The sequence below is a fragment of the Ptychodera flava genome (genome assembly GCF_041260155.1).
Source record: "Ptychodera flava strain L36383 chromosome 3 unlocalized genomic scaffold, AS_Pfla_20210202 Scaffold_25__1_contigs__length_14229661_pilon, whole genome shotgun sequence".
NCBI classification, from domain to species: domain Eukaryota; kingdom Metazoa; phylum Hemichordata; class Enteropneusta; family Ptychoderidae; genus Ptychodera; species Ptychodera flava.
In genome coordinates this window covers 10307918-10325964 of record NW_027248279.1, presented here as the reverse complement: position 1 = coordinate 10325964, position 18047 = coordinate 10307918, and the positions used below count along the sequence as shown (strand labels likewise).

Here is an 18047-nt window from a genome sequence, read left to right as displayed (position 1 = left end):
TATACTGGTGGAAATATGTCTGAGTTATGGCTCTGTACATGAAAAAATTGTAACAAAATCGTCGCCACGCAGCCGTATTTGATCTTACTGTCTAAAAATCGACATGCATATGTATGATATAAGTCAATGTCCATGTACCAACTTTGAATAAAATCAGTTGAGACTTGCCAGAGTTATGGCTCTCGACATGAAAAAAACATAACAAAATGGCCACCATGTGGCATAAGTTCGTGGTACTATTAGTCTACAGTAACTGTTAAATAATTTCCCTGACAAAACTTGCTATATCTCTAATATGTAAGTAATAGGAATTGTTCATTGCCCTCAGTGAGCTCGATTTACAATAAGACAAGCCTCAGAGTTGCCTAGTCAAGATGTTCATGTGACAGATAATTATACTTTTGTTCAGATTTACAGTTAAATGACTTCAGAGAATGAAATCATGCAGCGAATCATTTTTATCTCTCAGAATATTTTTGAACACTGAAACTGCTTTTTGACTGGACGGATACTTATGAAAATTAAGTGACGCCCCCTTTGAGCTGTTTGAAAAATACATGACCCCCTTTGCAGTTTTCAAATTTAAGGTGACCCCCCTGGATTTTGCCGGCCCACCCCCGACCGTAATAACTGACCGCTCCCCTAGTTTAAAGTATCCGGTCATGGCCATGCATGGTGACGACAATTCGTAGTCGTGTTCAAAGAGGCTGTTAGCTTGTTTTGTGACGTCCTTTGCTTGCTTGACTATCACATGTCATGTTTCTTTTATCACAAGAAATTTCCAAGTCTACACTGTACCAAAAAACATACAACAAATTCAAAAATCGTTTCTGGTAAAGCAGCGATATTTATTGTTTACAAATGCATTATAGATACATTAAAATTATTGGATTTACAACTTACTACGAATGGTCTACTTTTTATAGTTACATAATTCCAGATGTCACTTTTCAGCGTCTTTAACTTTTCAATAAACGAAACAAGGTACAGTCCTATCTTGAAATGCAAGCCGATTCTTTCAAAACTCAAAAAGAATAAAACACAGAATGGAATACTCAAACATTGCAGCATTTTTATTGATATAGCTATATTAATTTAATATCCTGGAAGAATAAAATGTTGGCGTTAAAATATTTAGAAAGAAAGAGAGTATGTTGAGGGCGCCCGTGTGTTCAATGACTATAACGAGTGATTAACTGACGCATACATACAACTGTTGAGATAACTGTTCAAAATATCAAATGTTAATATAAAATCGGCGGTTATAGAAGAGACTTTTTTGCAATCTATTTGATAGCACTATTAAACCTGTACAAACGCCAACCCATCACAAAACATGTCTGATACTTGTTCAAAACACTCCGGAGGGATTTTATGAACTAATTTTGTAGTTCGACTTCTAAACTAACAGGAGAAATCCCAGCATGATTGAAATCAGCAGAGGACAGCCTAATAGATTAGACACGCCGTTCACAACTTTACCGGCGACTGGTTTTGTCGCTGTTCCGGGTTCCACGTTTGTAGTGGTAGCCGCTTTGATAGGCTTGGAATATTCAGTGACTGACTTGAGATATTTTGTTGTGGGCTTTTTGTCTTGCTCCTTGCCGGACTGTGTACTCAGCTTGTCCACTGTTTTAGTTGAAAGTCTAATATCTTCGGTTTGTTTCAATGACGCATCTGTGGCTTGCTTCGCGGACTCATCGGTCAATGGTTTAGCAGTAGCAGGGACAGACGGCTCATCGACTGAGTCAGTAGATGCCTTCGCCATCGCCTCTGTGGCCGCTTTGATGGTTCGTTCCGTCGATGGACCAGCTGTAGGTCGTGCTGTTGGCTCTATATCTACCGTTCTCTCTGCCGTCGGATGAACAATCGGCTGTTCGGTCGGCATTCCCTCTGTTTCCGTGGAAACTACCACAAGTCGAGTGGTAGCGGATTCTTTGACGAGTTTGCCCTGAATATATCTGACGTTGCAGGTGTAATCTCCATCGTCGTCTGCGATGACATTTGCTATTCTCAGTGAACCTGTATCCACGATTGCATACCTGTATTGTGTCAAATTACACGAAATATTATGGGTAAGGATTGAGGAAAGCATTGCCTGCTTCCGTTAACAAGCACTCAGGAAATAGGTCTTTCATTTCAGCGTGGCCTATCAAAATTTGGCAACTTCACGTGTGATTTTTGAAAATGAGAAAAAATAACCTGTTTAGGGTCGGGAGCTTTGATAAGGTACGTCGGGTAATTGGAAACACGCGTAATTCTTTTTATTTGGCCTAAGCTTAAATAAAACCAACAAAAGGGACATAAACATCCATTTATTGCACAATTGTATTAAGTTCAACGAGATAAACCTTCAAGCACAATGGACAGCACAAAAACGAGACATAGAAACTATTCTGACAAAAGGGTAAATATTTCATAGTTTATTTATATAGTAACCAAGATAGACATGTGCACTGATCAAGGGACCACCGGATTGATCAAACACGGACCACTTTATGTTTCTTTCTTCGTGGCGTGTGGTGGCGCTCTTCCGACTGATGCGAAAAAGTGAGCTTCGTTTCTAACCCCTTTCTCGATAATTCTTAACTCTAAACATTCACCGATGACACCACACTCCAAGCAATCAGAAGAGAACCAATGTACTTTCCAAAAGTTGACATAAAGTGATCACAAGAAAACAGGGCAGTGAGAGATGTAATTATAAATTTAAGTGTAATTTACCTGTTATTAAGAAATGTTGGTCTGCCGTTAGGCATAGCCTTTGATGCCAAGCTTACACTTGATCCGTCATCAAGAATCTTCTTCCATTCCAAAGTCAAGGCCAGGGCTCCAGCTGGCACGCCAGAATAAGAACAGTGCAATATGGTGGAAGCATCTCCTAGCTGGGAAGTCTGCTGATCACGTACATCAATGGTCAATGACGTGACAAAACCCAGCACTGCAAACACAAGAGTTAGAGTAATGACAGTGTCAATTGTTGTAGAACAATGAAAATTACGGAGTCAATGTCACTACATTCATGATATGTAAGAGTCAACGTCTGTATATCAATGAAACTGCAGAGTCGATGTCAGTACATCAATGAAATTAAAGGGTCAAGGTGTGTATGTCAAAGAAATTTACCAAGTCAATGTGAGTATATCAACGAAAATACCAGAGTCAATGTGAGTTCATCAATGACAATTACAGTCAGTGTGGGTATGTCAATGACAATTACGACGCAATGTGAGTGCATCAATGAAAATATCAATGGGAGCACATCAATGAACTTTTAGAGTCAATGTGAGTACATCAATGAAAATATCATCCATGGAATTACAGAGTCAATGTGAGTAAATCAATGAAAATATCAGTGGGAGTACATCAATGAATTTTTAGAGTCAATGTGAGTACATCAATGAAAATATCAGTGGGAGTACATCAATGAATTTTTAGAGTCAATGTGAGTACATCAATGAAAATATCAGTGGGAATACATCAATGAAGTTTAGAGTCAATGTGAATACATTAATGAAAATTACAGAGTCAATGTGACTATGTCAATGGGAATTGCGCAGTACATTAACCTAACAAACACTAGACTTTATTGACGGTAACTACACAAATGAAGAATCGAAATCGATTGCAATTAAAAAAAGATTTCAAGGTCACGGTCGGATTCGATGTTGAGAACAAGAAGGGATATTTTCAATTTAATAAGTATAGATTTCAGATACACAGCGCTGAAGGAAATCTAACATACAACTGATGCCCATGCAACTTTTTTATTTTCATCATACAGTTAATGGAGTTACAGCTTGGCATTACAGACAATGATATCGTCGTTTTAACCCGCCAAGCACACTTGAGAAGGAATTAGCACAAAGTCAATCCGAAGAGTTAATCCGCTCAATAATTCATAGCGATGGCTAGCAACAGATGTGACGTGACAGGTATGTGTTTAATGACGTTGTGATAAAAATAGCAGTGACGGAATTCGACATAAAAAGTTGACTTAAATAACCAATCATTTTACCGTCAAAATTACCTTTACTTTCTATCACATCATTTACATTGATGTTCGTTTTGTTGTCTTTTCATAGGATTGAAGATATGAAATACAGGCATGGTATGTATTGCCAGTGTGTTCATTAAATGACTTAGACATAATATGAAATGTGTCGAGTTGATGCTACCCAGTGTAGTCTGGCTGAACAACTTTAAAATGATTCATATTATGTTTAAAATTACAAAGGATGACTTACCTGTCGAAAGAAGAAAAATTCTGAACATCGTCTTGAATAGTTCAGTGTCAAGGCTACTTAGCAGAGAAGAATTTGTCTGACTTTGAAACAGTTACGCCACCAGTCATATGCTCTGTGTTGCGTCGGTTCCTCCAGCACGAATACTAGGCAACGTTCAGTCCATCGGCAGGGGTGTGTATATTAGCATTCGAACATTTATTTGAGATCTTCAAGTCGTGATATTCGTTTTAGTAGTATGTGGTTGCTATAAGTTAAAATGATGACACTTGCCGTGAGATAATTTCGACTTCACAAAGGTCAAATTTGTATGTTTTCGTAATAGCAGGCTAGGCAACTAAAATCGGCCCATCTCAGTCTCTACCAATGATAGAAAACATGACGATATAATGCGTCAGAGTATTTACACCCCGTATATTACGATACATTTATTCTCCCTTGTACGACGCAACGAACATTCCCTTGTCAGTGGTTCTAGACCATCTGAGAAAACGATTTAAGAAAAATTCGAAAATTTCAGCATGACTTGTTTACGAATGCTGACAGCGTCGTTTCATCATCTCCACAGCTGGGATATTTATCATCTTGAAATAGACGATACGCTGTCTTACCTCGAGCAGGTTTTGGATAGTGTTGACAAAACCTGGTACAGCTGATTTTCGGTTCTTTCAACAAGCGGCAAGGTTATTGCAGTCACAAAACTCTGAATTGCTGCATCATTGCCAATCCATTTTATTATCACTGTTCATCTTTGTATGCAACAATTATAATAGTATGTCGTACAGCCTGTGTGAATGTCTGTGTGTCTGTCTTATGAGGTTTGTGTGAATGACTGTGTAAATGTCTGTGCAAACACTGGGTCAACAGTCACTGTCGCATATTTAGCAATAAAATATTGAGGATCGGGTTTTACTGATATCATTGTAGGTAAAACTTGAAGATATAAGTTAATAACTTGCAAAATATGTACGTGATTTTTCAACTTCGCATGTCTGCCAAAGACGAAAGGGCTAAATCCTTCATAACGTGAATTCCATCTTACGTAATTTAATTATGCAATGTAACAAGTTGCCTCAACTCAACTTAACAAATTAAATGTCATTCCTCAGTGAAGCACGATTTAGCTCAATGAATCTAAATGGACTTAGAACATTTTTAAACTAACGAAAAGCAAAATAACACACATATAGCCTAATGTGACTTGCAATTGCATTACGAATAAAGTTAACGTCTTGAACTGTGACGTCATAAGCCCAGACTCGTCAAGCTATGAGCATTCTCTTTACTCGTCTCATTAAACGAAACGAAATTGTCCAGACAGATCACGTGACATTCCTTCAACTGATGCGTAACTCGATGGATGATAAATGACAATATGGAATCTCCATTTGACTTTTTGCAACTTGATCAAGTGAAAAATAAGTAGACAGCAGCTCTCGTTTGACTTTATATTAATTTATCGTCAGTAACTCCTTACTTGAAGGAACATTGTCGACAACACGGAATGTCGTCTGGCGACAGACACTACATGCATGCAAGACAATCTGGAATTTTTGCCTCCATAGCAGCTGTATGAGCTATGCTTTACACATCCACTTACAGAACCAATAGATATATCGTTTGATTATTATTTTGATAATTCCGTTTTCACCGAACAAGGACATTATTTTTCCTCTTTCTGGGAATGCTGAAATGAAAAGTATCAGCCTAACATTAAGTTGTGTACATAATGCGATATTATTGCCCTCAATAAATTCAGGTCCGGACTAGAATCCAGTCGTCATTAAAGGTATACGGTCACCTGTAATCTAAATATGCCCATATATGGTCAAAGGGGCGTTCCTTGGTATTCAAAATGCCCATGTGAGGACGCTGTTTTTAAAAAGTGGCCACCCGCTTAAAATCTGTGATTGGTTAGATTTTCTCTTTCCTTGGTGACTGTGGCAAAATTGGAACAGGTGACAGTATGCCTTTAATGACATCTGACGTCACACACTGACACATCTATGTGATATAGGGAGCTGATCAGTGATTTTATTCTTCAAACAAAACACAGTCACGTAATGGATGCTACATGGCAAGTAAAGGCTAGTGAGCTGTTGTAAATATGTAACTAACTTCCGTGTCTCGAGGGTCTATGGTTTAATTAATCTCTGTAATTAGTTGCATAACTGTCGGATCATCATGAAAAGTAAACTGTCACATCGGGTAAATATATTGCATCAATCATGCGATATCTGGTATCGTATTTATACTTATAGGCAAATGAGAAATTCGTTAGATCGATCTTAATGATTCTGTGCAAATAAATATCAAAATGATCATAAAATCATACAAATTTACCGATTACACTCAGAGTTTAGACTCAAACCTGCAAAAGCTTGGTTAGCCACTTGGTCAGCTCTTGAAAGAGAAAAAAAGTCACTTATTAATATCTGTGTATTTAATGAATTGTTGACGTTGGCAGGTATTTGTTGAAACATGTGAATCCCTGGAAAGCAGAGTACGTTGAAGGAAAGTCCTTACCGGTATGGTTTCATATTAACAGCACTTGATGAAACTTTATGAAGGCACGTCAAGAAGTCAAGTTTCTGACATAAGACGTCCTTTGGGGATGAACTGCATCATTTTCATGAGTTTTTTGCATTAATATTTGTTGCTTTTAACAGCAAATCTAAGCAATATTAGCTCAGCATTTATTCCTAGCAGCAACCCAAGTTTAAGGTGCGTCATACAGCGTGTAATATCCAACAAAATCAATACCAACTATTGAAGGCACAAAAAGTTTTATTTTCAAGTTTTTCAACCTTGGCTGCATATATTGTCTCGTGAACACCTGTAGTTAAGGCATTGAAGTCTAAGTTGAGTCAGGATTGACGGTGTGTTTTATCGTTATCTCTGTCTGTATGTTTCTATGCTGTGAACAACTAGCACTCATTCACCTTGAATTTTTCCTGTACATAACACATACACGGCTTATCCCTGCACTTAAATAATGAGTCTCGTGCCACATTGAGAAATCTTGATAACATTTTCTGAGTGTTTTGTCGTTTAACAAACATCTGTAATCAAAGTGAGGTTACAATTGCCTGCATACTAAGTGATGGCTGTACATGATACGAGTGTATAAGAAGCTTGATAAATGAAAATTTCATTTTATAGAGAAGGTAGTAGCAATGTTTTAATTAGCGGAGTGGATTCATTTTATTGCTATACTGGCACAGCAATAGTCAACCGATTGAACTTCGCTGGTTTCAAAACGGTAACTCCATTTCTAGCATATGTGGCATTAATTGAGAACTGAAGAGGCAAAAAGCTTAAACTCATCACAGAAGAAATGCTAATAAAACTGCCACAATAACAATGTGGAAGTAGTGATCACGTGTTACAGACGACGAATCGCTGGTTCCAGTAGACTGATTCGTTGGTTTGGTCGAAAATATCTCCACTGTGCTCACCGTCAGGTTCGTTCTTTTCAAATCTGTGACAATTTTCGTACCGTTGAAATACCTTGCTTGGCAGATGTATACGCCCTCATCGGTCTCTTTGACATCAGATATTCTCAGTGAACCATCGTTCAAGATTGCGTACCTACATAACACGACAAATGTACAAAAAAGGTGAAATCTTACAAAGTCAGCAACAATTTCAAAATACATGTTTATCTTTCAACGGAACAAACTCCGATGGCATCATATTATCAATGTCAGTTTATTGTCATATTAAATTTGTCCGAGATTTACACGTGCCTTTTGTTCGCACGTACAAATAATGACAACAATGTCAACAGAATGACCACCACCACCATCAACAACAACAACAACAACAACAACAACAACAACGAAATAATAATAATAATAATAATAATAACAAGGCAGTATTGCTGAAGGCAATGCTTACTTGGGCCGTGATAAAGTAAATTTGAGGACAATATATACTGGTATTCAAATATGGTCTTGAATTTCCTCCTGTCAATTAGGCATTTGATTAACTGGTTATTAAACGAAGCAATGGCTTGACAACGGCAAAATATGTCTAGCAACTTTTGTGGAGTTTGAGGCAGGGGTTCTTTATTTGTAATGGAAATTGCTTAAACTCCTTAAATATTCAAATAACAGCAAATTTCTTTTGTTCTCGATGGTAGATGTCTAATAAATATTAGTATGTGCACAAATAAACATGGTGTTTGTTTAACTATATTATGGTGGAGATTTCAGAATCCGATCGTGACCATCCCCTCACAAAGTCTAATGGTGCGTCCCTAAGTGAATTGTTCTGGCATTGGGAAGCAAACTCAACATTACAGGATTTTATTAGAGCCAGTTAAAGGGCCTGAGAGGTAACTGCAAAATTTAACCAACCTCAAGTTACCATTTAATTTTCGCAGATATTCATTGCTATCTATAAATTTTGCTTATGGCAGAATAGGCGAAACAAAGAAAAGATTTTTGTTAATTCTGCCATTTTCCAAAGCTTGCCATACTATTTGAAAAAAGGGTATAAATGGAGTGGATTCCTGTCCCATCCTGAAGTAGGTTGCACCATGTTGTATTTGTAAAGATGGAAAGATTGCACGTGCACCATTTTTGGTGTTTATCATAATTGTATGGCAGTACTGTGGCCATATTTGGGAGGAGAACCGGTTGCCTTACAGAAATCTATCCATGTAGTTCAACTCAATGGATAATTATACTTGAATAAACATCGCAGAGTCAGAACATTTCCATGAACTAACTTTAATATAATAATAAAATCAAAAAATATTCTCAAAAGTTGTGCAAAATTTGCATCAACTTAATGAGTGTTTGATATAACCTACTAATCTATGAACTGCTAGACAAACTTTTGAACTGTTAATCAAGTGTCATGCCAAACATAGCACCAGAAATCGAAGCACAATCTGGAAACCTTTTGAAAATAACACAACTTGCGAGTTTTTTCCTGAGGTAACATTAAAAACACAACTGAATTAACTATATTATCAAACAAACATGTGCAATTATTACACGTAACTCTCTGACAATTGGGTTTGGAAAAAATACAAGATTTATCCACTAAACGAGTGGTAACCTACACATGAAACTATTGAACACATTTATCAAACATTCATTATCTATACAAGTTGAATAGTTGTTTGAATGGAAATTGTCAGTGAAACATGGTTAATTTGCCATTCTATATGAACAATGAGAGGAAGTGAAAAACACAACATAATTGGCTTTTAAGGTTATTTTTATGACAATTAGCAAAATGTCACCACAACAGATTACACTGCATTTTTACAATTGGTAGACTTGCTTTGTTTAACACTGCAGGATTACCGATTAATATACTGTCAGGAAATGGCCGAGTTAGCACTAATTTGGTGTATCCAGACGCAGATTCTGAAGTGATTGCATGCATGCATGCAAGCTGTTGTAAAACGATTCATTGACAATGACATAGTCTCTACTTGTAATAGGAGTATTAGTCTTGATGGGGCAGGGAAATGTGGTCATTAAGAAGTATCACAGGAGTGTATATGTTGAGATCTATGGGCACTTAGGTCTATGTTGTTGTTCCCAATTTGAAACACATGAGGCATGTCTAAGTTATGGTTCTAAATTGGGAAAAAAGATCAGACCTCTAGCAGTATTGGCCAGCCAAGAAATACATATGCGCATAATAAATGAGGTACAAGATGTGACATCTTAGGGTCTAATATCTTATCAAAATTGAAGGGTATAGAACTTGTGGTTACTGAGTTATGCATATATATGTATAATCAAGCTCAAAGGTCATCAACACTGGACAAAATGCTTGATATGCGTTTAGCATATTTACGTATATTGACGTATATGGAACACAATACTAATTGCATATGCAGCGTATATATTTTTGTATATGGAACATTCCAATATGTTGATATGCGTATCGTATTTCTATGAAGATCATGAGTATACGTAATGCAGATCTTTGCACACTAAGTGTACACTGTAGTTTTGCATTTTATTAGCATAAGTGCTGTATACTTAATGTATTTAACACATGTACAGAATCAGTATATGTGTATATATTGTTGTATATCAAGCATTTTGCCCAGTGCAAGGTCACGTGACATTTTGAAAAAAAACCATTGTATTGCTAATTAATCCCTATATGCCAAAAATCAGACCTCTAGCTCTATTCGCTTGCCCAGAATTAGATATGTGCATAATTAATGTGTTGGCATAAGGTCTCCCATCCTACTAAATATAAAGAACATAGCACTTGTGGTTACTTATTTATTGGCATAAACGTATATTTAGGGTAAAAGGTCATCGAGGTCACATGACATTTTGTCAAAAAATTTCTACCCTATAGTTATCCCTATATACCAAAAATCGGACATCCAGCTCTATTGGCTTGCTCAGAATTAGATATGTGCATAATTAATGAAGAACAATATGTGGCGTCATAAGGTGTCCCATCATACCAAATATGAAGGGTGTAGCACTTGTGGTTACTGAGTTGTGGACAAATATATATATTTGAGGTCAAAGGTCATTGAGGTCACGTGACATTTTGTCAAAATAATTGTATTGCTAAGTTATTTCTATATACCAAAAATCAGACCTCTAATTCTATTGGCTCGCTCAAAATAAGATATGCGCATAATTAATGAGGCACAATATATGGTGTCATAAGGTGTCCTATCATACCAAATATGAAGGGTGTAGCACTTGTGGTTACTGAGTTGTGGACAAATATGTATATTTGAGGTCAAAGGTCATTGAGGTCACGTGACGTTTTGTCAAACAAATTATATTGTTAACTTATCCCTATATACCAAAAATCAGACCTCTAGCTCTATTGGCTCGCTAAAAATTAGATATGCGCATAATTAATGGGGTACAATATGTGGCGTCATAAGGTGTCCCATCATACCAAATATGAAAGGTTTAGCACTTGTGGTTACTGAGTTATGGACAATAATGTATATTTGAGGTCAAAGGTCACCAAGGTCACATGATATTTTGTCAAAATGTCTGAGATATCTGCGTGAACCGATGGACTCACTGATGGACTCACGGACGGATATGACCCAATCTATAAGCCCCCTGGACTTTATCCGTGGAGACAAAAAACTGTGTCACTGCATCCTTTAGGCAATATGAATACGATGAGAAACTAAATTTTTATTTTTCTTGGCCTTATACATGGGATCTATGGAGAACTGCCTTATACATGGGAGTCTATGGAGGTGTAAACTAAAAAGTCCTCTAACACGGCCAAATTCGATCGCATTGTGAAATAAATCAACGTGCATCTGTATGGGGTTGGGTACTATTCTTGTGCAAAGTTTGAAAGAAATTGACCAGGGCATGTCTGAGATATCTGCGTGAACGGACGGACGGACGGACTGACATGACCAAACCTATAACTCCCCCAGGACTTCGTCCGTGGGCACTAAAAACAACGCAGTAGTTATTACAGCTACACCGGCGGTAGGTTCATATCCAGAGCCCCGAACCGGCGGTCTGCCGCCGTCGCTTGAAAACAATCTCATAAACCTGGCCATATGGGCAACTGTGTATGGGCAGCTGGATGCTTGACTTCCCGTTGCTGCGAAAACGAGCCCTGTCACTCCTTGACGTGTTCTGCTGGGAGTGGGGGCTGCGATGTGAAGAACTGAAATATCGCACAGGATAGTATTACACTTGCTGCGAAAACAAGCCCTGCCACTCCAATGACCAAGCTACCCGAGTGGCAGAGGCTACGGATTCGCAGCAAGACTTCCCGGAGAAGGCGAGCTGTCACGTTCAAGCTCAGGATTATTTGTCGATCAAATTTCAGTAAATTTACCTTACCTAGATAAAATTTTGTCTATAGGCTGAAATTTCGCCGAAGTTTGACAAAATTACATCGATTTTCAGGTTCATATCCGACATTTTTTAGTTTTGAGTGCAGACAGAAATAAGTTTTGAGGCAACATGGCTGCGACCCATGTTGACCCCTAGCCCTGCGTACGATGCTATGTGCTACAGCAAAGACACGGCATCGTACGCAGGGCTAGCGAGAGAGTAGCCGACATCGACGGTTATTTACGAGAAGTGAATAAAAGACTGTCATTTTTGGAAGCGATCGAGTAGCTGAGGTAGGCTGGGATACGACTTGGGCCCAAGAACGCTGAATTTCGGCAGTAATTTGGCTTTTTACGTCAAGTCCCAAAATGGATTTGAAGTCACCGACCTATACGTACAGGTCTTTGCAGGGCTATGGTGAGCTGGGCGATTAGCTGTAGCGGAACACACAGCATCGTACGTAGGGCTAGTTGACCCCAAGTGAAAATAAATGTGTTCGCGATCAAATCTTCCTTATTTTTTTTCAGAATTTTCGACAAAATCATTGCTTCTTACATCTTTTGTAAAATATAAAATACTAAAATAAAAATGCGATGTGCCATGTCTCCAGATTTCTAAAATATCGTTCGTTGACCGTTCGACGGAATACTCATTTCGCAAACTTGTGACGCAGTTGAAATTCAACACTGACCGCCAAATAATCTTAATGAGACGAGATCATTCTAGACATCCTCCAAATTATCCAACCATTCGCATTGGAGTTCAGCTCGCTTAGAGTATCATAACATTCTTCGGCCTTCTTTAGATCGACCCTAATCTCTCCCATTTAGGAAATAAATACACAAGCTACCTTGACAAAACTTCGTGCACCATCCAGGACCAAACGCACAACAAATCTGTCTTGACGTCACCATCTCCTTACATGGTAATCGGCATACCGTATTTTTTAGCAAAGGAGACACAGAATACGTCGGAGTATTCAGTTTCAAAACGTATTACATCGTGTGATGTTGTCAAAAAAGGTAATGTTACTGCAGTGGTATAAATTACAAAACACAAAAGTTCAAATCAGTTTATTTTGGACTGGCTTTACCCAACATTTCATATTGTTTCTTATGCCAGATTTGACCACGTGCTTACTGGCGACCCCTTTACATGCAAATTTTGTGTCAAATGGTGTGTTCTCCTGGAAAAACAAACGTACGATTTCTAAATGAAGGAGGCGAAATTTGCCCTCAAAACTCGAAACCACCCCTTTATGGGGTGTACCTAGCTATTTTGAACGAGCTTCTCGAATCTGCAGCTCTATTTCGAAATGATGGTCTGGTTTTCTCAGCTCAAGGATAAGTGTTCTCCATCGCTGTGCCTATTCTCAACTGGGGGCACAGTTTCCAGTCGTAATATTTTTCATTGTGTCCGGGATATAAAACCTTTCCTTTTCACAGATTTACTTTGATTAACACTAGTCCACATCTTGTCAGCGATTAAACATGTTTCAAGTTTAAATGTTAAATTCTGGTCTCGAGCCCTCTTGTTCGACCAAACTGAAATTACCCCTCCCACTTTGGCTCGTCCAGTGGGTGTAGCAAGGGTCGTGCCATCGTCTAGGAAACGGAGGGTGCATTAATTGTTGCATTTCGATGCACATTTTGATTATATTCAGAAGATTTTGTGGCAAAAACTCAGATAGAGAAGCATTAATATTCACATCTCACTTATTCAAGACTGGCTGAGAGCAGCACTTCCCAGTTAACATCATTACGCACGCCATTTATTATGCCAAGAAAGATGAAGCCAAGACATTTTGCCCTCCCTGGTCTCAGCCAGAAATGGTTATACCTTACAGAGTTTTTTCCCACGGAATGAAAACAAATGTACTTGGGCTGAGGCCCAAGTACAATAATAATTTTCTGCAAATATATTGCTGTGTAAATTGTTCAATATACGGTGCTTATGTTCTAACAGAGGTGAAATTGACGATGCCAAGATGGGAGTTTTCTCGTTATTTGTCTTTATATATTTCATGAAATAACGTGACACGAAGCACATTGAATCACATATTACCTGTCATTAGATTGTGTAGGTTGGCCACGTGGTATCGTCTTTCTAACAAGGAATTCATTTGATCCGTCTGTCTGTACTTTATCCCAATCCACAGTTACACTATTAACGTTGCTGGGTACATCGCTATAGGTACAGCGAATAATGGCACTGGCGTCGCCGACCTTGACATTCTGAATGTCATTCGCTTCAATGATTATTGACGCCGAAAAGCAAATTACTGCAAGTAATTGAGAGAGAGAGAGAGAGAGAGAGAGAGAGAGAGAGAGAGAGAGAGAGAGAGAGAGAGAGAGAGAGAGCAAAATGAATGAAAATTTCTATATCATCATTATTATAACTAAAGTGATTACCTCGTCATTCAAAATGCCATAATTTTCCTAACGACTATATAACACAAGATATGCACAAAAGCTATTATTACTACACGTCAAGTATGTCAACCCTGCGGGTTTTTTCAAGCATTGGTGTTTCATGCAACTTCCTTGAAAGTCAATTCATTTTTCACGTACCAGGTACACTTACTTTTAAAAACTATGCCTTAGTTTAATCTGTCTATATCAAGGTCAAAATAAAGACACAGAAGAGGAAGACGGTCTCAAGTCAAAATGGTAGGCAACACGACATGGATCTGCACGTACATTAACATCAGTGAAGCTTGCCTGTCACGCGTGTTACTGTTAGTGTAAAACTCTGTCTACCAGATGTAAAAGTAGAATGAATACGCCGACAGTGCTCTAAACATCGATGGGACCGAACACAGATGTAAACTGAGTGACATGTAAGGTTATCTACGAGAAGCTGTAAAACATTAATTATTTAATTGGATTTAATTTCACGAATTGAACCCGAAGTGAAAATGCTAAATAACAACATGTGTCATTCTTTTATAGGCAATCAGTGAATTAAAATCCAGATGAATATACCTGAAACATCAAAACAGAGAAATTAAATCCCAGTGAAAATTAATTGTTTTAGTTGTTCAACAGTCTTGGTTTGACAGTCTCATCGGTTGAAACATGACGTTTCAGATGGCAATTGATATACGCTGTGGTATCATTACTTGGACCAGTGTTATACATCAATCGTACATATACAGCCAAAGTTTATCAATGTCTCAGATAGAACTTGTTGAATATATATTTTTACATTTGTTACATGAGAAGAGAGTATTTTTTTCATTTTGTGATAAAAAGTCTGACTTCGTCAACTTGAAGATGTAAAGGTAGATATGTCGATGTCTTTAACACCATGACGTCACATACCTGTACGAGGTATCAGAAGTCTGAAGGCAGCGTTTTTATCATCGATGACGAAAGAGAAATTGGACTGTACAATACATTTAACAGACAAGATGAAGTATAGCGTCGCCAGTGTTCAGAATGTTATGCAGAAAGTTAGCATCGTACTGACTATCTCATTCCATTCTAACCCTAAAACAAACCACACATCTAGATCCAGGAATTTAAATCAAAGAGACGTAACGACAAGTCTCCTCATAAACAAGTAACCCTTTATTGAAATCGTATCCCCATTGGGATCTTGATCGTAAGGTACAACAGTGTGTAATACGTTAACTTCAACTTACTGCCTGATATAGCTTCCATCCGAAAGAGGATATTGTTCATTTTATTATGTTCTCAATTACATTTTGCAGACAGTCTCATTTCACCATAAATTTGTTATTGCGAACACTGGAACGGTCATATCTCACCGATCCGAGCTGAGTGGAATTTTTAGCATATAAGTGCGTCATTGCACATTTGGTGAAATAAACTATATCGACGTGACTCCTTCCATAGTGACAAAAGTTCACTGCGGAGCATTTCCCGCTAAGTAAGGTAAAGCTATGCTTTTGAAACATATTTTTTTTCCCTTTCGCGTTACCGGTGCAATGACTTTTGTAGCCTTCTTTGCTTTATTCGTCTCGATGCTATCTCTTTCGTCTGTGCTTGTCGAGTCAATTTTCATGCCGTATGGAAGATGATGAAGATATATTTCAAACAACGATGACATTTTGTCCCATCCTGACCTTAAGATGACCTTAAAGTGATAAAGTCTTCTCTATAGAAATATTTAGTTTTCTTCTTAGAATGGCCGTCTTGCCGTATACTTAGGACTCACGGGCATTGCATTCATTCAGTTAATCACGACAGTCAAAGTCAACCGATTCATACACATCAACTCCATACATCGTGCTGCAACACTGACGATTTCGTCAGACAAGCTGACTTACCTCCTGAGAGTAGCAAGATCCACTGACTCATGCTATGGCTGGCTTGCCTGGCAGCTGGCATGATAGCTTGCACGCGTCATCTACTACTCCGTCAGCCTGGAAGTTACCCGAGACCAGAAACCACCTCTGGTATTTAATATCTTACGTGGCATGGGATGTGACCTCATTCTGGGGTTCAGCCATTTCTGTCTGACCCTGAAGTGACCTTGTTCAGGAGGATGGCCTTGTATACTTCTTGGGAAAATTCTGCATGTATATTGGACTTCACTGTTTGGCCTTTTGAAGATTACTTTTTCTAATGAGAGCGTAATATGTGATCCAATCTAAAATACCGACACATAATTACAATTTGGTGATACATGTATTGACAAAAGAGGGCGCCAATCTTGATAATCAGTCATTCAGATTCTTCGCTACACTTAAGTGTTCAATAATGTGTTAGACGTTTGATTTACAAGCCAAACAATGATTGACTGACTCGTTCAATTGTCGTTGTCACTAGGGCACGCTATAAGACGCTCGGAGCCTCTAATTGAAAACTATGGGATATAGAAGGTGACGTATTTCCGCTGTCCATGATGCCACGATGATAATCGTACTTGTCAGTCAGTCACTTGTCACGGGAGGCAGCGATGTGCGATATTGGTGTAACTAAAGTGATACTTGCCGTTGATATTTGTAAGACCTCAGACATTAAAATAAACGTAATGGAAATAATTAATACCTGTATTTGTTCAATTTATAGATACGGCTGTCAATGCAGATAACAAGTGATGTCCCACATTCTACAAATACTGATCTCAATAGACATGCATGTGGAAGTTTTTTCAGAAACCAGTTCAGTTTTAATAGCTCTATTAATATCATATCTGTTTTGATGTTAGGTTTTTATGTGAAGTTTCGGTATGTTATTGCATATGTATGCACGTCTAGAAAAGTCTGACTTTTGCAGTTTGTATTATGTGGAAATGGATTGATAGAAGGATAGGTAGATACACTGTAAGTAGGACGGATAGGTAGGACGGTAGGTAGGATTGTTTGACGGTAAGTAGGTGGGTAGGTAGGTAGGTAGGTAGAACACTTGCACATTTTTTTGAATTTTACACATTTGTCATAATTCCAAATTGGCGCACAGAATAGTAATTTTTCACGCTCACAATACATCAGCGTTCTGGGACGCAAGTGATCAAGCTGACGTTTCTTTGTTTGGACTCTAACATTGCTGGCGCCACGAAATACCAGCACAGTATCGACAGCATGATCTAGCTCATTTACACATTTGAAATAATAACCCAGTAACTTATTTTTCTCATGGAGGTATTCTGCGTACTACCCCCGTGTTATATTGTGTTTCAACCTATCGTAATATTGAGCCGTTGTTATCATTTTAATTTATTCATGGCGTGAATTGAAACAAAGAATTGTAGCAAGCCACGCACGGGCATGTGATAATTTCTACTTATGTAATATTTTCTAATGTCGGTAAATCAAAGTATTGTCTCATTATATTCTTTATGGCGTCGGCATCCGACATAGCCAAGATACTGTATAAATGGACACACTAACTCAGGGACAAGGAAGGACCGATAACCACGGTCACTCTATTGTGGAGTGACCGAGACAGGACATTCACTCAGAAACTAGAACTTTGACCGAAACTAGAACTTTGGACCACGATCACTCTCT

At 38.1% G+C, this 18047-nt stretch overlaps 1 protein-coding gene and 1 long non-coding RNA gene across 2 annotated transcripts; both read right to left on the bottom strand.

Moving 5' to 3' along the window:
- Window positions 1–827: 827 nt before the first annotated feature.
- Window positions 828–4275, bottom strand: LOC139125415 (uncharacterized). The gene is made up of 3 exons (XM_070691500.1): window positions 4248–4275; window positions 2725–2941; window positions 828–2042 (listed from the first exon to the last, which is right to left on the bottom strand). Exons 1-3 carry the CDS (start codon window positions 4273–4275, stop codon window positions 1400–1402), a joined length of 888 nt encoding a protein of 295 aa, XP_070547601.1. The 3' UTR covers window positions 828–1399.
- A 1978-nt stretch (window positions 4276–6253) lies between these two features.
- On the bottom strand, window positions 6254–16471 carry LOC139125335 (uncharacterized). Its single transcript, XR_011550200.1, has 3 exons — window positions 16362–16471; window positions 14132–14348; window positions 6254–7835 (listed from the first exon to the last, which is right to left on the bottom strand). It is a non-coding gene; the product is annotated as an uncharacterized lncRNA (long non-coding RNA).
- Between the last annotated feature and the right edge of the window lie 1576 nt (window positions 16472–18047).

What these genes read in the sequence shown, in the direction of transcription:
- LOC139125415 (XM_070691500.1), bottom strand. Translation starts at nt 4,275, where the DNA reads ATGTTCAGAATTTTTCTTCTTTCGACAG. An exon ending in AATTTTTCTTCTTTCGACAG is followed by an intron (nt 2,942 to 4,247) that starts GTAAGTCATCCT and finishes TTGTGTTTGCAG; the next exon opens with TGCTGGGTTTTGTCACGTCA. An exon ending in CCAACATTTCTTAATAACAG is followed by an intron (nt 2,043 to 2,724) that starts GTAAATTACACT and finishes GACACAATACAG; the next exon opens with GTATGCAATCGTGGATACAG.